The 18645-nt window shown below is 45.6% G+C and overlaps 1 protein-coding gene across 4 annotated transcripts in view; it reads right to left on the bottom strand.

The window, feature by feature from the left end:
- VPS37B (VPS37B subunit of ESCRT-I) overlaps positions 1-18645 on the bottom strand; it is a 105011-nt gene that overhangs the window by 27923 nt on the left and 58443 nt on the right. For 2 of the 4 annotated variants that reach the window (XM_085636221.1, XM_085636220.1), the window contains exons 2-3: positions 16379-16530; positions 2138-2309 (exon numbers count right to left, since the gene is read on the bottom strand). In XM_085636221.1, coding sequence (XP_085492347.1) covers positions 2138-2282 — 145 coding nt within the window. In that variant the 5' untranslated portion in view covers positions 2283-2309; positions 16379-16530. The remainder of the gene's footprint in view (positions 1-2137; positions 2310-16378; positions 16531-18645) is intronic. The other 2 variants (XM_085636219.1, XM_085636222.1) reach the window with 1 other exon arrangement.

Genomic DNA, 18645 nt, shown 5'->3' with positions numbered 1-18645 from the left:
GTGTCCCTCGCCATGTTACAGCAGCCCCTTTCATTAAAGGGAATTCCCACCAGTGACCATGGCAAGAAACAAGCGATGATTTAGTGTGGTCTAATAAAGACCCTAGGCACAGCCTTCAAAACTCAATTCCTTCCTCGAGATTCATGAGAGCAGTTAAGATATCAACTGTTCTTAGGTTCACTCACGTACACAGACCATTATAGGCGCATACTGGGAAGGACATGTTTTATTTTGTTTGCCAGAAGATGCAGAGTTCAATGATTCTTCTTAAACTAATAGAAATTTTACAATACCGCGTGGGAAATGCAATTAATGCTCTAGACAGAAGTTACTAAGCCACCTTTCACTGTAAGAGGCAGTATTTAAAATCCATTCAACTACATCATTTGTACTGTTTATGTCAGATGGGTGGCGTTAGGGGTGAAGCATAGATGCTTTTGTATTCTATCAGGAGGAAAACACCATTACAAAAGAAGAAACAGACACTCGTACAGCCATGTGAAAGGAAGACTCGTTCTTTCTAGGAAAAACCTCATTGCAACGTCCAACATGGTTTCAAAGCACAGAGCAAACAGAGAAAAAAATATATTGCATACAAATATGCCCACATAATATTGTGAATATTCGACATTCAATTTATTTTTGAATGAAGCTTTTCTCTGTCATTCCAGCTTAAGTTTCCACGTGAGACAAACTCATATTACATCAGATCTCAAAGCACCATTATTCGCAATAGTGCAGAATTGGTTGTATTGGACTGTATTGGACATTGGCAGGCACAGAGGTGGTTCTCCTCCATCCAACCCACTGGGGGAATACAGTAAGGCACGATTTCCTTGAGCAGCCCACTATGGAGAATAAACCATTGGACTACCTGTCCCAGCATTCCTGAAGTCCCACATGGGCGGGGCATGAGAGTACAAGTCCCTACAGCTGCCGGGACCTGCGTGTTAGCCAGTGAACAAGGGCATGGAGCGCGAAATACATTTGGCATCTGGGATGGGGGAGGAATGCACGCTGAACCTGCATTCGCAATAAATGAAGTAAATTATCTTCCACTGTGCAGGCGTTTAATAGGGCAACCTTTTTTGTGTGGATTGAAAGTGCGGCGCGCCTAGTCGCAGAAACGCCCCGCCGCAATTACAGCGAACCTGACACAGGGAGTCCCGAGTGTTGATAGGAGTGGAAGATTTCCAGTATTGTGGCTATGGACATTGGCAGGCACAGAGGTGGTTCTCCTCCATCCAACCCACTGGAGGAATACAGTAAGGCACGATTTCCTTGAGCAGCCCACTATGGAGAATAAACCATTGGACTACCTGTCCCAGCATTCCTGAAGTCCCACATGGGCGGGGCATGAGAGTACAAGTCCCTACAGCTGCCGGGACCTGCGTGTTAGCCAGTGAACAAGGGCATGGAGCCCGAAATGCATTTGGCATCTGAGATGGGGGAGGAATGCACGCTGAACCTGCATCCGCAATAAATGAAGGAAATTATCTTCCACTGTGCAGGCGTTTAATAGGGCAACCTTTTTTGTGTGGGTGGGTAGATATATATATATAAAATATATATCTATAAAAATATAAATATATATATATAAATGGGACTGCTATTTTATCAGATAGAACTATTTTACATACAGCACAAATTTGCGAAATTTCGTAAGGAAAAAAAAAACATAAAACACGGGCAAATTTACGAAGCCCTACTTTTGATGCAAGAAAACACCAATGACTCCGTCTTACAATAAAAATCATTATATGTATTTAAATTATGCCAATTAACTGGATATATAGTTCCCTTTTGTATTACAAATCTACTTCATGGAACATTTTTCAGCTAATATCTAATTGCTTGAAAATATTATAGGATAGTAATAAACTGGTGTCAGAAGGACTGCATAAAAAGTATGTACATGCAATAAATACTGCATATTCAGGTTTTGCACAACGCATAATTCAGTCCTCGTCACATAATTTATTCAGCTGTGTTCCCCAATTTTAGTGCCACAGACAAAACTTCTATAAACCTTCCATTTTGGGAAAAATGCATTGATCAAAAAAATCTACTTACATAGGGCAGAACATGGTTTCATACAAAAAAAAAACATCGAAACCTGCATCGGAAAGCACGTTACCTAGCTTTGTTTTCTTTATCTGATGTGCTTCGAAAAGGACCTGCAGCTCTTGATATTTTTGGGTAAGAGTAGCTTTTAGACTGTCCAGTTGTGGTTGGTACAAAAGATTTTCTTCTGCCAGGCTGCGGTTTCCAGCAAGGGTCATATCTTTGGTGACCTGCACGTTTTGAACCTGTAACAGAAAAAAGAAATACAAAAAAGGGCGCTTTATTACAATTTCATGTGTAACCAGATATCCATCTCCCATGGACTTACAACATACAGTTAGATTCATAACGGCCTTGTCCTTACAACATGCAGTGTTCGCCCCCCTGCAAGGCTTCATTGCTGTTTCAATGCGGTCATAAGGCACAAATACATCAACTATTCAAGTATTCAAATAATGAGAGCTCAGGACACTAAACTGCATCATGGAATGAGTTATGTGTATTCCAAGTCACACACAAAAAAAAGGAACATGTATTGAGTTCCATGAAAACAAATTCCACATTTTAACAGAGTGGAAAAAACGGATTATGCTCCCAGTTTAGCAGCCTCATCTTGTGATGATTTGGCAGGTTTCACAGCCCTTTAGGTTTAACAAGCCAAATAAATATACTCTTGCAAAGTAGACCAACATATTTAACATCGTTTTTTTGCAAGACCACCCTGAGACGAAGGTTTAGCAGTACTGAGATGAGCAAATCAGCATAATGGGAGACTGCCCTACAGAAAAAAATAAAACATTTCCAAAATGTGGTCATTCGGCATTAAACAAATGTTATCCACCCTGCACATGGATTAGCAGAGTAATAAGGTGTGGTCACGTTGTGGGGGGAAGAGTCCAAGATATTAGAAATGAGAAGGGTCAGTTCAGACATTATCCAACTAAGGCTTTTAAATGCAAATGGCATTTTCGCAGCCACTGAACTGGACCCAACATTGAAGAAGAAAAAAAAAGCACTGACAATTGCCTCCATTTCCATGTAAAAGGATGTTTGCTTTGCGGGGATCTTTAATTAAAGTGGCCTGACCCTAAGATGGCGGCCATCTGAAGTGTACGGGAAACATTGTGCCTGCTCCTGCAGAGCTTAGGTGCTAACAACTGGCGATTTAGACAACTACCATTATGAAAGCTTTAAGGAAGTTTTCCCACGAATCAAACCTCATCAACATAACGATCTTTATCAGAGAGGGCCTGACCTTAAGATGGCGCTCGTGATTTACTTGTCAGCAAAATCGATCGGCAATACAGCGGCCTGTAATTGCTGCAACACGAACACAAATTTCATTTTAAACCCCTCCTTGTCACACCAAGTTCGGGGGCACTTTGTTAAAATATCAGTCAGTTACCAGCTTGTCCGATATTGTGCAAGGGGCCCTCACAACTTTATTGGATTTCAGCTTTTAAGATCGCAGTTCTCTTTTTTTAGATGCATGAATCCAGGCATCTGTTAGTCACTCAAACTTCTAGGAGATACCATCGTTGCTAGGGAACCTTTTTTTTTTCTTTGACTTCGCCAGTAATCTCTCCTTGCATCCTCCGACCTGGGGGCGAGATGGAGGACGATGCCGACGGCGCCTCCCAGTAACACCGGGACTGATGCCTTCTATGGAACTATGACTATGCCCCACGGCTGAAACTATAACTGTATTTCCACGGAGCCAGAGTTCCCTTGGCCATTGTCCAGTGGAGCTGTCCTATGCAGCTATAGCGGATTCGGGCTCACCCCCTCTGCCGTCACCTACCCAGCCGGACATCAGACATTGTTTTTCACGGTTCTTCACGGTTTTATCTGTCTCTCTCTTCGACTGCTTTGTTCCCCCTGGAGTACTTTCCCCCTTCAGATTTACCTAACTCTGTCTGCTTTCCTCTCCCCAGTGTCCCTCCCCCCCCACCTTCCATTCCCCATAGGACGTGTGTCTTGGATATGCTACGCGCTAATATATCCTTATATTATTGTGTAAGCTCACGTTTTTCTCGTAAGCATATACTGGTAACTGTAACTGATATAACTGTTCTGAAACAATGTCCTATCTCACGTAAAGCGCTCCGATACCTCCGGGTCTAGCCAGCACTATAGAAAACTTTTATAAATAAATAAAATAAAGCCAATGGGTTTCCCCTATGCAAGATCTATTGGCTTTGTCAATGTTTTTTGCTACACAACAGCTACCTATCGCACCCATTACAGCTTGGATCATCGGGGCAGGGCGGGCTCTGGGGCGGTAAGTTTGGTACCACTGCACCAGGTGCAGACTTCAGGGGGCGCTGTGTTGTAAAATATATAGTGAATTTAAAAGCACCTGCTACCGCCTTCCTTGCCGCCAACAATTTTCAGGCAATAATAAAATGTTCAAGATAACTGGTGATTAATGGACCTGCTGGAGCGCAGCCGAGTTGCGTAGTTAAAGTTTTCAGTCAACATAAGGTAGCGCAGTGTTAACATGCCTGCTGCAATGCGTGTGTACCATGCAGATCACAGAAGTGCATATCATGTAAATAGTTCAGTGGGTTATGGCTTTCGTCGGAGAAATCCTTTCTTGCAATTTATAAAGTCCCGGAACAGTAGCTACTAAGGGTCATCAAACAGCTGCGTGGAAAGTGCAAAGTATAGATTAGCGCGTTGTGATATTTTTCCCCAGCTTCATCTTAATGCTGCAAAAGGGTTTAACTTGGGTATAACTCAATTCGTATTAGCAGCGACAACCCCCAACCATTGTGGTACGTTTTAAATTCAGTCTGTGCTTCTCCAGACCAATCCATCTTAAACGATACTGCTTACTAGTATGGATGACATCTGACTCCTATACCTTGCAGTCCTTGTTCTAAAGGAACCTTTCCTACACTGATTTACCGTGTGATTCATTGTCCCTGTGTAACGTGTGTGAAGTCCAGTGCTCTGACCCCATACACTGGTGTGAGTGGCGCTATAAAACAAAAGAAATGCACGTGAGAGTGGTTGTGGAGACTTGAGGGTCACTGTTAAAAGTTGGCAGTGAGGGAATCCGTACCGAAGGAGGTCATTGGGGGGCCAACAAACATGGTCGCACTGGGCGCCACCAGTGCGAAAGCCGGCACCGATCGGGGTGAATCGCTTATCAGTTTTTAGCAGTGCTTTAAATGGGCCGGTACTCCCCGGTACTGAGTACCGGCACTTCTTAGAATTATCACTCTGAGTACCGGCACTTCTCTACTGCCCTGGAGAGTACCGGTATTCATGAAAAGGTAGGCTCATTGGATGTGCTGGTGAGCAGGAGTGGTACGTGTCTCCGTCAGCCAAGGCGCCGCTTCTGTAGACCGGATCTGAGCCCCAGCTGAGCTATTCAGCAGGGCTCCTTTGAATAGTGTCCGGGTGCTCGCCATCACGCTGTGATGTGTTTGATGGAGCAGGGTCCGTTCAGGCCCTCTGCTGTCAATCACATTGCAAAAACGAAGGTTGCGATCACACTCCTTTAAGTATAAACAAGCTTAATGCATGAAGTTGTCCCTGTCCTGATGTTTAGGGTGCCTGAATTCGACCCACAGTACGCGTCTTACTGACGTTCATAATACGAGTGACTCAGCAGCCCCAAGGGTGACTGTAGAAAAATAACGGGTGTCTGGCACAAGAATGTGCCCCGTAAGAAAGAAAGTGTGTCCGCTTAATTGTAATACCGAACTTAAATAAGTGCTCCTGACGTAAATCAGAATCCAAGTGAATGAGAACCCGGTGCAACTCAGTAGTTAATAAAGTGAACACCGCTTCACCTAAAATACAAGACGTCTGCAATGCCGGGACGTGGTGTCAATTACAAGGAATAAAAGAACGTGTAACGTGACAAAGAATTGAAAGGAAACAAAAAATAGAAAATGCAAATATGAGCCACTGTCTCCAATGTAAAATAACTGTGAATGGAAACCATGTTATTTCACGTGGTCAGGAACTTGAACGCATGATTGTGACATTAAGGCACCATTGTTTAACGGTAACTAGGTGTTACTGGAGCAGTACATCGATGTACTTTGTTTTTTTTTTTAATGAATTATACACACGTTGGTATCAAGCGCTTGGATTACAAAGAGTGATATTCTTGATTTTGGAATCGGGGTTTATGCTAAAGCAATGTGAAGGTGTATGCGAAGTACAATGTGACGTCAACATTAGTGCTGCAGAACCACAAGATGATTTACATGAAATTTGTAACAGAATTAAATACAAATTGGCCAACACTGTGATTGAAAGAATAATTATTTTTCAAAAAGCAACAGCGGAGTGCCGGGAGGGTGCGATTTTCCTCGTGGGAGAACGTCCTCTTTACACGGTCAATCACACTCACACTATCCTCTGAATTTCTGCAAACACAGTAATCATGGCAGTGGCAATCAGGCTACGGCCAGTCCGGCCCTGGTGGCAATTCAAAAAGACATGGTAGATGAAGAGTGTAACATGGCTTTTATCATACCGAGTCTTGTGTGTGTCTGCTTATGTTTGTGTGTTTGCCTACATTTGGGGGCCTGTTTTTGTAAGAGAAAAGTGAAAGAAAGAGAGAGAGAATCAAGACACTCTCAGGAGGTATTTTAAAGAAAATGTGTGGCACTTTGTTTGTACACGTCTGATCGGTGACAAAGATTAATAAATAACGTAAAAGGGAGGGTTGGTGGGTTGATGGGTGAGTGGATGAGTGAGTGGATGGATGAGTGACCAAGGTGGATGTATAGATGGGTGGATAGATCGATGGATGAGTGAAAGCATGCATGAGTGCAAGAGGGTGGATGATTGGATAAAAGGGCGGATGATGGGTGGATAAGTGAAAGATTGGATGGATGAATGAAAGGTAGGGAGGATGGATGAAAGGGTGGGTGATAGATGAGTGAAAGGAGAGTGAGTGAAAGGGTGGATGGAAAAAAGGAGTGAAAGGGTTGATGGATGAACAAAAGGATTGATGGATGAGGGAAAGGGTAGATAAAGAGATGAATGAGTGAAAGGATGAATGGGTAGGTTTGGAGATGGATGGATGGATAGGTTTAGATATGAAGGGTGGATAGACGGAATGGTGAAACTGAACGATTGATGAAAGACTGAATAGATGATAGCATATAACGGTTAAATGGCGGAGATCAGCAGATAAATGGTAGGATGAAAGGATGAATGGATAGATTGATGGAAGAGACAAGAGATATCTTCTGGGAAGGGTCATTATGAGTTGCTCCATTTGCTTGGTGCCATAAGAGCTTTGGTTCGACGGGGGGGGGGGGGGGTATTTTCAGTCTTCCTACTAGCGTGCTCAAGAATATATAGTATTGTGCCAAACAGCAATTAACAGTATGAAATGTAGAAGGTGCAACTATTGCAAAAAAAGGAAATGTTAACATATCGCATTTCTTTTTCATTTTGTTTGAGTTAAACTGCTTTGTTTATATAAACACATTTCTCATGTGTTTTGATATGTGCTGCAACTAATCTAGAAGTTGTTAAGTTTCATCATGCCTTACACTTAGCCCCGCCCCTAACCCCGCCCCCTCATTACACCTCTAGCTCATTTTAATGAGTACCTGCACTTATTTTTTCCCATTTAAAGCACTGGTTTTTAGTGAGAAATAGGGTTCGCTGTTCGTGACCACTTTATTGCTCGGACCTTTTCGGCGCGCTGCAGGATTAAGGACTGGAAGTCATAGTTCTGTTCAGGTTTTGCAATTCAAGTAGCGCGAGTCACATGAGAACGCTTCTGACTAAGCCTTCCAGTGGACGAGTTCCAAGCGCCGGCGGGTCACCTCTGGAGTTTCGGCTTTGTTGTTACGTCAGATGAAACACGAGCCTTGTAATTAAGGCGGAACCGGTGAGGCGTAGCTGCTCTCTGCTAGTTTGCCCTTGCAGGGGGGTGTTCATGGAAGACGATCTCACCAAGTCATTTCAAAAGGCGGCTTGCTACAGCACCACTCTATTCAGGTGCCTCACACTAAAGCACGCGATCCAGGATTCGGGCGTGGCAAAGCACGTGACAGAACCGCGGTCTTCTGAAATTCGTTTTTAATGTTAAACACGCTGCCGAGCAAAGCCCTGACCTTGATAAGGTTATGTGGCAGGCAGCACACGGGCGCCGCCATCTTTACCGCCAACGTTCCATTGAGAGAACTCAAAGAACAATAATGTGGCAGGTTCAGGGATACCTAACGGCACCCACAACACCTAGATTAACTCCTGGATGAGAGGGCCACAGTCTCTTGCAGCTTCCAAGCTGATGACACACCAAAGGGACGCTTAGACACTGAGAAGTGAACATGCTGGAACAAAACACTGCCAGTCTTGTAAAACCTGGGCGGGGATAGCATACTTTTAAAAGATTCAAGGAAAGGTAATGGCGATATTTTTGCAACGTCCTAATACCCGTTGGCAGGCCGCGATGTGGGTGGTGTTTGATCATATGGGGGAAGCTTGATGGCACTAGTGAATTTTAAGGCCTGATACGCTAACAACTAGTCACAACTGGATAATACAAGACCTCTTCACATGGTAGTTGGGAGTGATCTTTCCCATGGATAATTTCTGTGAGAATACGAGGAAACCAGGCTGCTTTCTGCAAAATGGTGGCAAATTCTTCCTTCATCCTCTCTCTGTGGCAATAGCTCATACCATCAGAGGTATGGAGCAGCAACAATGGCCTCCTTCACACACGAAACAAGTGTTGGAAAGGGGAGAACAGACGCAACTTAACGCACAACTGAAGCAGTCGCCGTACAGCCAACAGAGTAAGACTTACATACCAAGTACAACGAACTCAGCAGTGGTGCTAACATTTCCTACATTGAGGCTATATTCACCCTAGAACCTGCAAGCTTTCTCAATCCCTAATCTAGCACAATTACAGTAAACAGAGCAGTCAGGGAACAGGCTGTAAACAGCAAAAGATTCATTCAACGAGGTGTAACAGTGAGAAGCAGCGCAAGTCTCCATCGAACACTGAAACATACATTCTTATGCGGAATTACATGTCAGATTAATGCAAGCCTTCCTTGCAAACAGAACCGATATAACTCAGCCATCAATAGAGCATCCTTCCCTCAAGCATAAGCAGTGCTGCCTAGTCAGCAGAAGGGCAGCTTCATTCACACAGAAGAGGTACAGCACCTGCAGGAGCAGCCCCGGCTTCCTTGGTCTCAAAACCAGCAGCAGCAAAGAAATCCTTCAGACATAACAAGTATGGAAGCAAGTAGGAATCTACTTCAACACACAGAAAACAGGTACAACACAAAAAAACCCAGCAAAGCTGAAGCGAGCCTTTCGTCTCTTCACCTCCATCCTACATAGACTGATGCATTCTCGCTGTACTCTCTTATTGAACCTTTAACTCCTCATATTAAAAATAAAAAAATGCCATTATTTAGATGGCTGAGGTAACACTAGGCAATAAAACACCTGCCACAAGCAAAATATTTCCTTTAGCGTCCAATTCACATATTGGTGCTAAAAAAATAGTTTTCTTCAAAATGTGCCTCCTTTATGGACTTATTTGTTTTCCATTTTGCTTGGGTAGTTAGTGCCGGCTTAAAGCCGGTGGTTAGTTCCTTAGCAAAACACAGAAAACTGCACAATTTGAGCTCATGTCCTAGGAGGGCACTACTCTAAAATGGGTGCACACAACACTTTAATTTTAAAGTTATCCAATCGATACCTAAAGGGTTAGCCAAATGCTCTATTGGATACATGTCCATTTAGAAAATTGTGCACTCCAGGAATATAATGTTTATATTGCTCCATTTAGTATGGGTACCTGTCATTGCAGCTAGGTTTAAATTAATAAAACTGGAGTGATGTGTACATGTTAAATATATTCCTGAGAAATAATGATAGATGTAATAACTTGGTAGGCTACTGTTTTTGTTCACGGTCAGCAATGCTTGCCGCGCAGGGCAGCGCAGATTAACATCTACATGCGTACACAGTGGTGTGGTAAAGATTACAGCAATAACTGAAGTATGTGAAACGTGCAGGAAGTTTAATTGACACACCATGCCTGTTACTCTGTTCCTCCCCACCACACACCCTCCTGCTCAGAAAGCATTGAGGCTGTACTTACTCTGGATCTATTGAACTGGTTGGTTCCAAGGCAGGCCAGACCAGAGTGTTGATGCTGAACTCCTGGGATGAGTGGCTCTCCTGAAGCTGGAGCAGGCAACAATGCTCCGTCATCAAGGAGCCAGTTAGCAAAGCACTTTTGGCCCATAGCTGTGTTGGAACAGGAATGTCCCTTGCATGGTAAACTGGTGTGTACCCCTGTCCTTTGTAACATGACAATGTGAAACTGTTCCAGATTTTTTTGGGCCCCAGCGCACAAAATCCTGTATGCTTGCCAAGGCCTAGGCCATACATTGACCACAAAAGCAGGTCTCTGAAATCAGGAGCTTGCCACAAGAATTCTTTCTAGCAGACATGAGACTACATTCTCAGTAATTAGAGACCCATACTATGAGCGGTGTCAGCAACACAGTTTTTTAATCCATAGTGTTGGACAGGCTTTTACCTGTTCAGAGTGTAAGTGTGATGCCTACATGCATGTAATGTCTAGAGTAGACCCTACTCTGACATCCCTGCATGTATGTCGAGTGAGGGTGTATATAAGTAGGATTCTAGGTTTGCAAGAGTGTGAATGGTTAAACCAGTGAGATCCACTTTGGATTGCCCATGGTTTGACATGGCACAAGATAGGTGCTGTGATACAGTTCTTCTAGACAGAAGTGTATTGCCTGCATTGCTGAGCTGAAGGGCAGAGCCCTAGACACTGAAGCACGGATTAAAGGAGAGAGAGAGAGAGAGGGCTGCTATGGTAACATTTTTAGCAGGTGATTGTGGATTAGTCCTTTCTGAGAATGGCTCTTTGGCGGTTTGTGAGGGGGATGCGGGTGAGTCACCAGATTCAGTTGTTGGAGGAAGTTGAGTGGCCCATCAAGGAAGCCGGATGACAGCCAGCAGTCACGCTTGTTGTGCTCATGTTCGGATTACTCCTATTTGGAGCAAGTCTCATCAGTACCAACTGGGAGAGTCTCACACCAAGACTCACTGCGCTGCAACCAGAAAAGGAAATGTGGAGGCACTGGGAAAGTATCCCTCTAGTGGCGTTTCTTAGGCATGGGAAACATGCTCAGTTCTTCTGACATTGCCTCCTTAAAAGTCAACGTTCTCTTTTTAAGAGGCTCAGCATCTACATTTCTTTTCGTGTGGGGTTGATGGTTGGTTCGCTCAACATCAAAGCAGGTGTTGAAACAGGTTTCAAAACGGATTTCGGAGCAGACATCAGCACCAAAGGTGATGGTTTGGTAACTCGGGGAACAGCAGGGGACAAAGCTCAATGGCAGCTGTCAATGCATTTTTCACGCAATGTCAGGGTTTTCAGCCCAGCTCTCTCAAGACAAGTGCCTGGCCCGACTTCGAGACTCTCGACCAGATCAAGCCCTTGAGGGGCAATACCTGCACAGCGTTCAAGGTGTGGAGGTCTTTGGTACAATCAGACTGGCTGTGGGTTTCACTTGGGTCCTACAAGACTGATTTTCTTTGTTTCTGACAGGTAAGGAAAAAACGTATATGTAAATTTCTGAAATCCTATCCTGCAGCAGCACACATGCTAGTCGCACACATGCCAATAGGTCCGACTCAGGCCTCGACAGAAGTCAATGGGAGAAATACATTCTACCGATTTTCTAAAATCTCCCTCTTTCCTCTTCTAAAATGTTGGCATGTATGTGGATGACTCAGAGCCCTGGTACTACATTCTATAATTCAGCCACCAACATTCCCTCAGATACCTTAGCCTTTACTTTTAAAAGCCTGTCAGGCCGAACTAATCGAATCCTTATGGTCCCAGTATAAACAGAGGTTACATATCCAATGATGGCCTGACCACAAAAACTTACTGTTGCATTTGGGATGAAACTGAAAGGCTCGTTTTTCATAACCCACCCCACACACCTCATTCTCATGCGACCTGGCGCCAAGCGGAACACTCAGCCCTGTGTCGGTTTTGAGTGCCTGAAGGGGATTTTGGTATATGGAGTCAAAAGAAAGGTCTTTCGTAGATCACTGGTCTCAGGTCTGAGAAAGCACTTCCGAACCAAATGGCGGTACAAAAATAAATGATCTGAGGTGGGAGCGCGAGTCACCGCGGAAAAGCAACTTCTACTCCGAAGAAAAACAGTTTGCAACGTCCAAGCTCAACACAAGATTGTAGCAGGTGTAGTATGGCTCACATGCTTTGCACACACCAACAAACATGCATCTACACTGGCAAAGTTAATACTGTACATCCAGAAAATAAGAAAAGGTTAAAGGAGATTACTTTAAAACACATTATTTAGTACGCAGAATAAAAACTCAATTTTAGGATCCAAAGCAATCAAAAAAAAAAAAAAGATTTCGACATTGAGACTTCAGCGGCCAATCCCATTTGTATTTTTGCGGTTAAAGCAAGACTTTGGTGGATTAAAATGGAAGCACTTGCATTTGGCATGTCACTTTCCTGGGTATAACAGATTCCATCACAAAATAATCTTGACTCAACCAAAAAAACATCCTTCAGTATTATAATCCTTTTAGGAAGTCCTTCTTATGCCTTCGAAATAAAGAGACTTCTCCCCATTCTCAATATCCACTTTTGGCTAAGGCCGTTTCAAAATACAAAGACTGTTTGTACTTCCCAAATGACAGCCTTTAATCTTCTTTTTGGCGCTCATAAAGAAATAGGCTTTGAAAGGACCCAGTTTTTTCTGTCACGCCACAATAATGTAACTCCCTGTATCATGATACATCGGTTAGCAGTGGCACACGCCTTTTCATTAATCTCCAAGTTCTCTTCTGAATACCAGTACGGCTCTAGCGGCAAGTTACATGTCAGAACTCTTTCCATTTCTCGTTTCTTCTTCGTGAGACTGAATCTACTCTTCCAGTAGCAGTCTGGCATCTCTCAGTACAAATCCAGACAGCGTCTTGTCTACGTCCTCTAGATGGTTATACCACCAAGCCAAACGACACATGCAAACCAAGGACCGTCATCTTTCCTTGTGTGCTACCCAACCAGTTATATCATTCTCCCAGGCTCCTACATTTATGTCAATTGTTTTTATTCACCAGCAACCTAACCCCATAACTCTTACAATATTCACCTAATATCGGAAATGACAAAAGCAGTGTCAACCTGCCTCACAGTGAACATCTGTACAATGGCTTCTGCGCCTTCACCCCCCTACACAAATCTATGCTTTAGCCTTATTGAGGTCTGGCGCTAGTCAAGACCTTTTAACTTTAAATAATGTACATTATATATTAGCTATGGACACTTTCAGCCAGGTCTCTTTATCCAGTGGTCTGTTGTATCATTTTCATTTTACTTCTGCGCCTACATCTGGGACAATGGATCAGTCCTAAAAATGTGTCCGGGCAATGTCCTGCCTTCCCTGCAGGCCATCCTCCATCTCGTTCACTCACTCCCTCTGGATGGTATAGGTTGCATATTCGTTACACAGCCGAGTTTCCTCCTGCCGCCTTCTGCCCAGGATCCTGAGGTGTTGGGCTTCCTGGTTTAGTGTGTATCCGCAGTGATGATTCCCCGATTCAGGCCCAGGGTCTCTCATGCCATCTACCAGGGCTTCCCAGGCTCTGGCTGTTTCTATCCAGCCTAATCCCCCTGTGGGTGTTCCTAAGCGAGACTCTACTCTCACAGCTCGCCCATTTTTCTAGTTCTTTTTCCAGGTCTCAATTCGGGGCCCCAGGTGCCTACCAACGCCTTGTTATTTCCAGTTTGGCTAGGATAAAAGATAAGTCTTGGAACCTGCCAGTGATCCTTGTTTTGGAGGTGTGGGGGAATAAGCTGAGTAGGCAGTGGGCCGGCAGACAGGGAACAGTTCTCTCAGTGATACCTGCCACTGTTTTCAGGACTTCATCCCAATAACTGCGTAGTGTTGGACATGGCCAAATCATGTGCAGCATTCCTGTACCATTGCACACATCGTGGGCACCCAGCGTCCTACCTGTGGAAGTATCTGTTAATGAGCTCAGGGATGAGATATTGCCGGTGGAGGTCATAAAAACGGATTAGTCTAAAGCGTTTTTTCTCGATACCTTGGGGTTTCTGGCTAGGGTATTCTTCCAATCCTTATCCTCCATAGTGATATCCAAGTCTGCTGTCCAGCGTTCCCCTAACACAATCAATGGACGTAGGGTGTAATTTCCTACTGCTCTATAGGGGCACGTGACCACCCTAATTTTCCCCTCCGCTGTGCCAATATACCGACAGGTATAGTGGAGCTTGGGTTCTGAGGTGCCCATTCCCCAATGTCGTCTGATGGCCACCATCAGCACTCTATGGAGTAGAAAATGGCCATGGGGAAGGCCCCACTCCACCTTAAAATCCTCGAACAGAAGAAGCTCCCCTCTCTAATAACAAAGGATCATTGGGGCTAGTGCCGATGTCCTGGGGTGTTTTCACACCTCTAAAGGACGTCTGCACTTCAAAGCCTCCGAAAACGAGCTCAAAATTCACTGTTTACAGTGGTTTTCAGCTCGTTTTCCCTGCCACCGCGTGATTTCGGCTCCTCACCAGGTGTACGTGTGAAGGGAACCGAAATCGCGTGACACACAGTGGCACCATGTGTGCTGGCAGGTATGACAATGTGTGCTTTGAGACAAATGCTTTTAGCCATTTTTTTTTATACTGTGGAGAACCCTGCAATTCTCGCAATAATAAAGTTTGACAAAACCAAAACGTATTGGCATAACCAATAGGTCTCGCCTTTGGGACCTTATAAGCGTTTAGTTATCCAGCACAATATTCTTGGTGCAACAGCATCACGTGTTGCATGGCTAAACACTTATAAGGTCCCAAAGGCGAGAGCTATTGGCTATTCCAATGCTTGTTTCTACTGGTTATTGAGCTCACTAGTGAGGGGTGTGCAAAGTTTCGATGGTTCTACCCCCTCAAACTTCTTAAAGTCATAAAGTCTTAAAGTCATTCCATATCTGTGCAAGCTTCACACAATGAACGTAAAATTGCTAAGTCTTGGCAAATAAATTGGAGGTGTGGGGAAAATAGCTCAAAACCAAATTTTAAGAGAGTATTTGGGCAAAAAGAAAGGAATATTATTTTGTGAAACCTTTTAAATGTGATTTAGATGAGATTTTGTGCAATTGGCAAATGCTGCAACTTATTTAATCTGAATATTTGTCATATTTGCATAAATTCACCAATTTTGCACACCCATTTACTATGACCCACAATATTCTTCGTCTCGCTCTCTTTGCCTGGTCATTGTGGTCAGCCACACAAAAGGTCAGTGGTTATGATAAGTTCAACATCCTTCCACTAATCCTTAGGTTTCATCTCCAACCAAGGGTTGCTTAAGTTGTATAGTTACACTTTTTCTTGTGCAGCATTTATAATTCTCGTGAGAACTTTAGGTTGTACACGTGCTGCACGAGGAGGGCTGTCCCATTAAAAAATCTCAAATGATAAAGCTTTTCAACATGAGATCCACATTTTCATCATCTGTTCTCGTATGATTTTGCGCACCTTTCTCTTGTGACAGACAGTCCACTGCCACGGGACATTAATCCTCAGACAAATTATCCTGCGATAAATAGTACATTATGTGGTCGGGATGAGAGTAATGAAATCTAAAAGTTAGGTGAACTGTAGATAATCAAGATCTCGGTTACATTATTCCTGGACGAGCTCCAATCTTGCGTGACCCACAGGATTGCTGTGCCCTACAATCTGCTGCGGTGAATGTACCCTGCACCCGTCTTCCACTGCCTTGTGCATTACACAGGCAAGACGAGCGCATTGACTTTTGCAGTTTCTAATTTGAAAATGCCTCTATGGCGAATGTACTTCAAGGTGTGTGGCCGAGCAGCAGGAAGTTGTTTCAATGTACCTTCTTTATTGATTCACCCCCCTCACACACGCAGACAGGAGAACAGCGCAGACAGGAGAGCAGAAGACTGACCGTCAGTCCCTCCAGTGAACGCGCTCAATGAATTCCCTTCCATGTTGCCAGTCAGAAGCAGTCAGCAGGGGTGAAGCGTCAGCCCCTCAAGCGCTCTTTGCAGCCTTTTACCTCTGAACCTATATTATTAATTTCGCTCAGCAACAGTTCTATTTGTTTCCAAAGAAGCTTATATCCTGGTTTCAACTGCTGCACAGATGGGTTAACAAGACTAATTAGCAGAAGGACCTGTTCCTGTGGACTCCGCGCAGTTTACTCATGCAGCACGCATTAAATAAAACATAACTTACTAAATGAATGAATGCATACGTTAGCTTCTCTGTGAAGCCCCAACGGGGTCGGACTCTCGGACCCGCACTGCAGTGGACTAGGCCAGCATTGGCCGGCTCCGAGTCATGGGCTGGTGACCAGATGTTCCTGATGGATACAGATGGACAAGCATCTAGGAGAAATGCCCACAGCTATCGGTTTGTGTACGCTCTGCAGCACACGCATAGAATTTCCATCAAGGCAAACACATTTTTTCACCGATATCATGAAAACAAAACACATAGGAGACGTTTCTTAAATAACACGTGATGGCATGGAAGATGAGAGTTGTGTGCGCGCGCGACGCGGCCGTCAAAGTGAAAGTGATCGCGGGCTGGAAAGATGCCCGCGAGCTATGCACTTAATGAGCCATGACGGGAGCGCGCGCATAACCGCAAGCTCTATGCCACACGCAAAAGCATATGGTAGCATTTTCTGAACCCCACTCACTAAAAGTCTCGCCAGAGCAGCGCATGCGCTGGCTCAGGCGAGACCTAAAAAAACACATTTACAAAGCCGGAGGGGGAGAGAGCGAGAGCGAGGAAAGCGAGGAAAGCGAGAGCGAGGAAAGCGAGAGCGAGGAAAGCGAGGAAAGCGAGGAAAGCGAGGAAAGCGAGAGCGAGGAAAGCGAGGAAAGCGAGAGCGAAAGCGAGGAAAGCGAGGGCGAGGAAAGCGAGAGCGAAAGCGAGGAAAGCGAGAGCGAGGAAAGCGAGGAAAGCGAGGAAAGCGAGAGCGAAAGCGAGGAAAGCGAGGGCGAGGAAAGCGAGGAAAGCGAGGAAAGCGAGAGCGAAAGCGAGGAAAGCGAGGGCGAGGAAAGCGAGGGCGAGGAAAGCGAAAGCGAGGAAAGCGAGAGCGAAAGCGAGGAAAGCGAAAGCGAGGAAAGCGAGAGCGAAAGCGAGGAAAGCGAGAGCGAAAGCGAGGAAAGCGAGAGCGAAAGCGAGGAAAGCGAGAGCGAAAGCGAGGAAAGCGAAAGCGAGGAAAGCGAGAGCGAAAGCGAGGAAAGCGAGAGCGAAAGCGAGGAAAGCGAGAGCGAAAGCGAGGAAAGCGAGAGCGAAAGCGAGAGCGAAAGCGAGGAAAGCGAGAGCGAAAGCGAGAGCGAGGAAAGCGAGAGCGAAAGCGAGAGCGAAAGCGAGAGCGAAAGCGAGAGCGAAAGCGAGAGCGAAAGCGAGAGCGAAAGCGAGGAAAGCGAGAGCGAAAGCGAGAGCGAGGAAAGCGAGAGCGAAAGCGAGAGCGAGAGCGAAAGCGAGAGCGAAAGCGAGGAAAGCGAGAGCGAAAGCGAGGAAAGCGAGAGCGAAAGCGAGGAAAGCGAGAGCGAAAGCGAGGAAAGCGAGAGCGAAAGCGAGGAAAGCGAGAGCGAAGAAAGCGAGAGCGAGGAAAGCGAGGAAAGCGAGAGCGAGGAAAGCGAGGAAAGCGAGAGCGAGGAAAGCGAGAGCGAAAGCGAGGAAAGCGAGAGCGAGAGCGAGAGCGAGAGCGAAAGCGAGGAAAGCGAGAGCGAGAGCGAGAGCGAGAGCGAAAGCGAGGAAAGCGAGAGCGAAAGCGAGGAAAGCGAGAGCGAAAGCGAGGAGAGCGAGAGCGAGGAAAGCGAGAGCGAGGAACGCGAGAGCGAGGAACGCGAGAGCGAGGAACGCGAGGAACGCGAGAGCGAAAGCGAGAGCGAGGAAAGCGAGAGCGAGAGCAGCGAGGAAAGCGAGAGCGAGGAAAGCGAGAGCGAGGAAAGCGAGGAAAGCGAGGAAAGCGAGAGCGAGAGAAGCGAGGAAAGCGAGAGCGAGGAAAGCGAGAGCGAGGAAAGCGAGAGCGAGGAAAGCGAGAGCGAGGAAAGCGAGAGCGAGGAGAGCGAGAGCGAGGAAAGCGAGAGCGAAAGCGAGGAGAGCGAGAGCGAGGAAAGCGAGAGCGAGGAACGCGAGAGCGAGAGCGAAAGCGAGGAGAGCGAGAGCGAGGAAAGCGAGAGCGAGGAACGCGAGAGCGAGGAACGCGAGAGCGAGGAACGCGAGAGCGAAAGCGAGAGCGAGGAAAGCGAGAGCGAGGAAAGCGAGAGCGAGAGCAGCGAGGAAAGCGAGAGCGAGAGCAGCGAGGAAAGCGAGAGCGAGGAAAGCGAGAGCGAGAGAAGCGAGGAAAGCGAGAGCGAGGAAAGCGAGAGCGAGGAAAGCGAGAGCGAGGAAAGCGAGAGCGAGGAAAGCGAGAGCGAGGAAAGCGAGAGCGAGGAAAGCGAGAGCGAGGAAAGCGAGAGCGAGGAAAGCGAGGAAAGCGA

The sequence above is a fragment of the Triturus cristatus genome, chromosome 11, assembly GCF_964204655.1.
Source record: "Triturus cristatus chromosome 11, aTriCri1.1, whole genome shotgun sequence".
Taxonomy (NCBI): Eukaryota; Metazoa; Chordata; class Amphibia; order Caudata; family Salamandridae; genus Triturus; species Triturus cristatus.
Note: the sequence above shows the minus strand (reverse complement) of the source record. Positions and strands in the feature narration are given on the sequence as shown.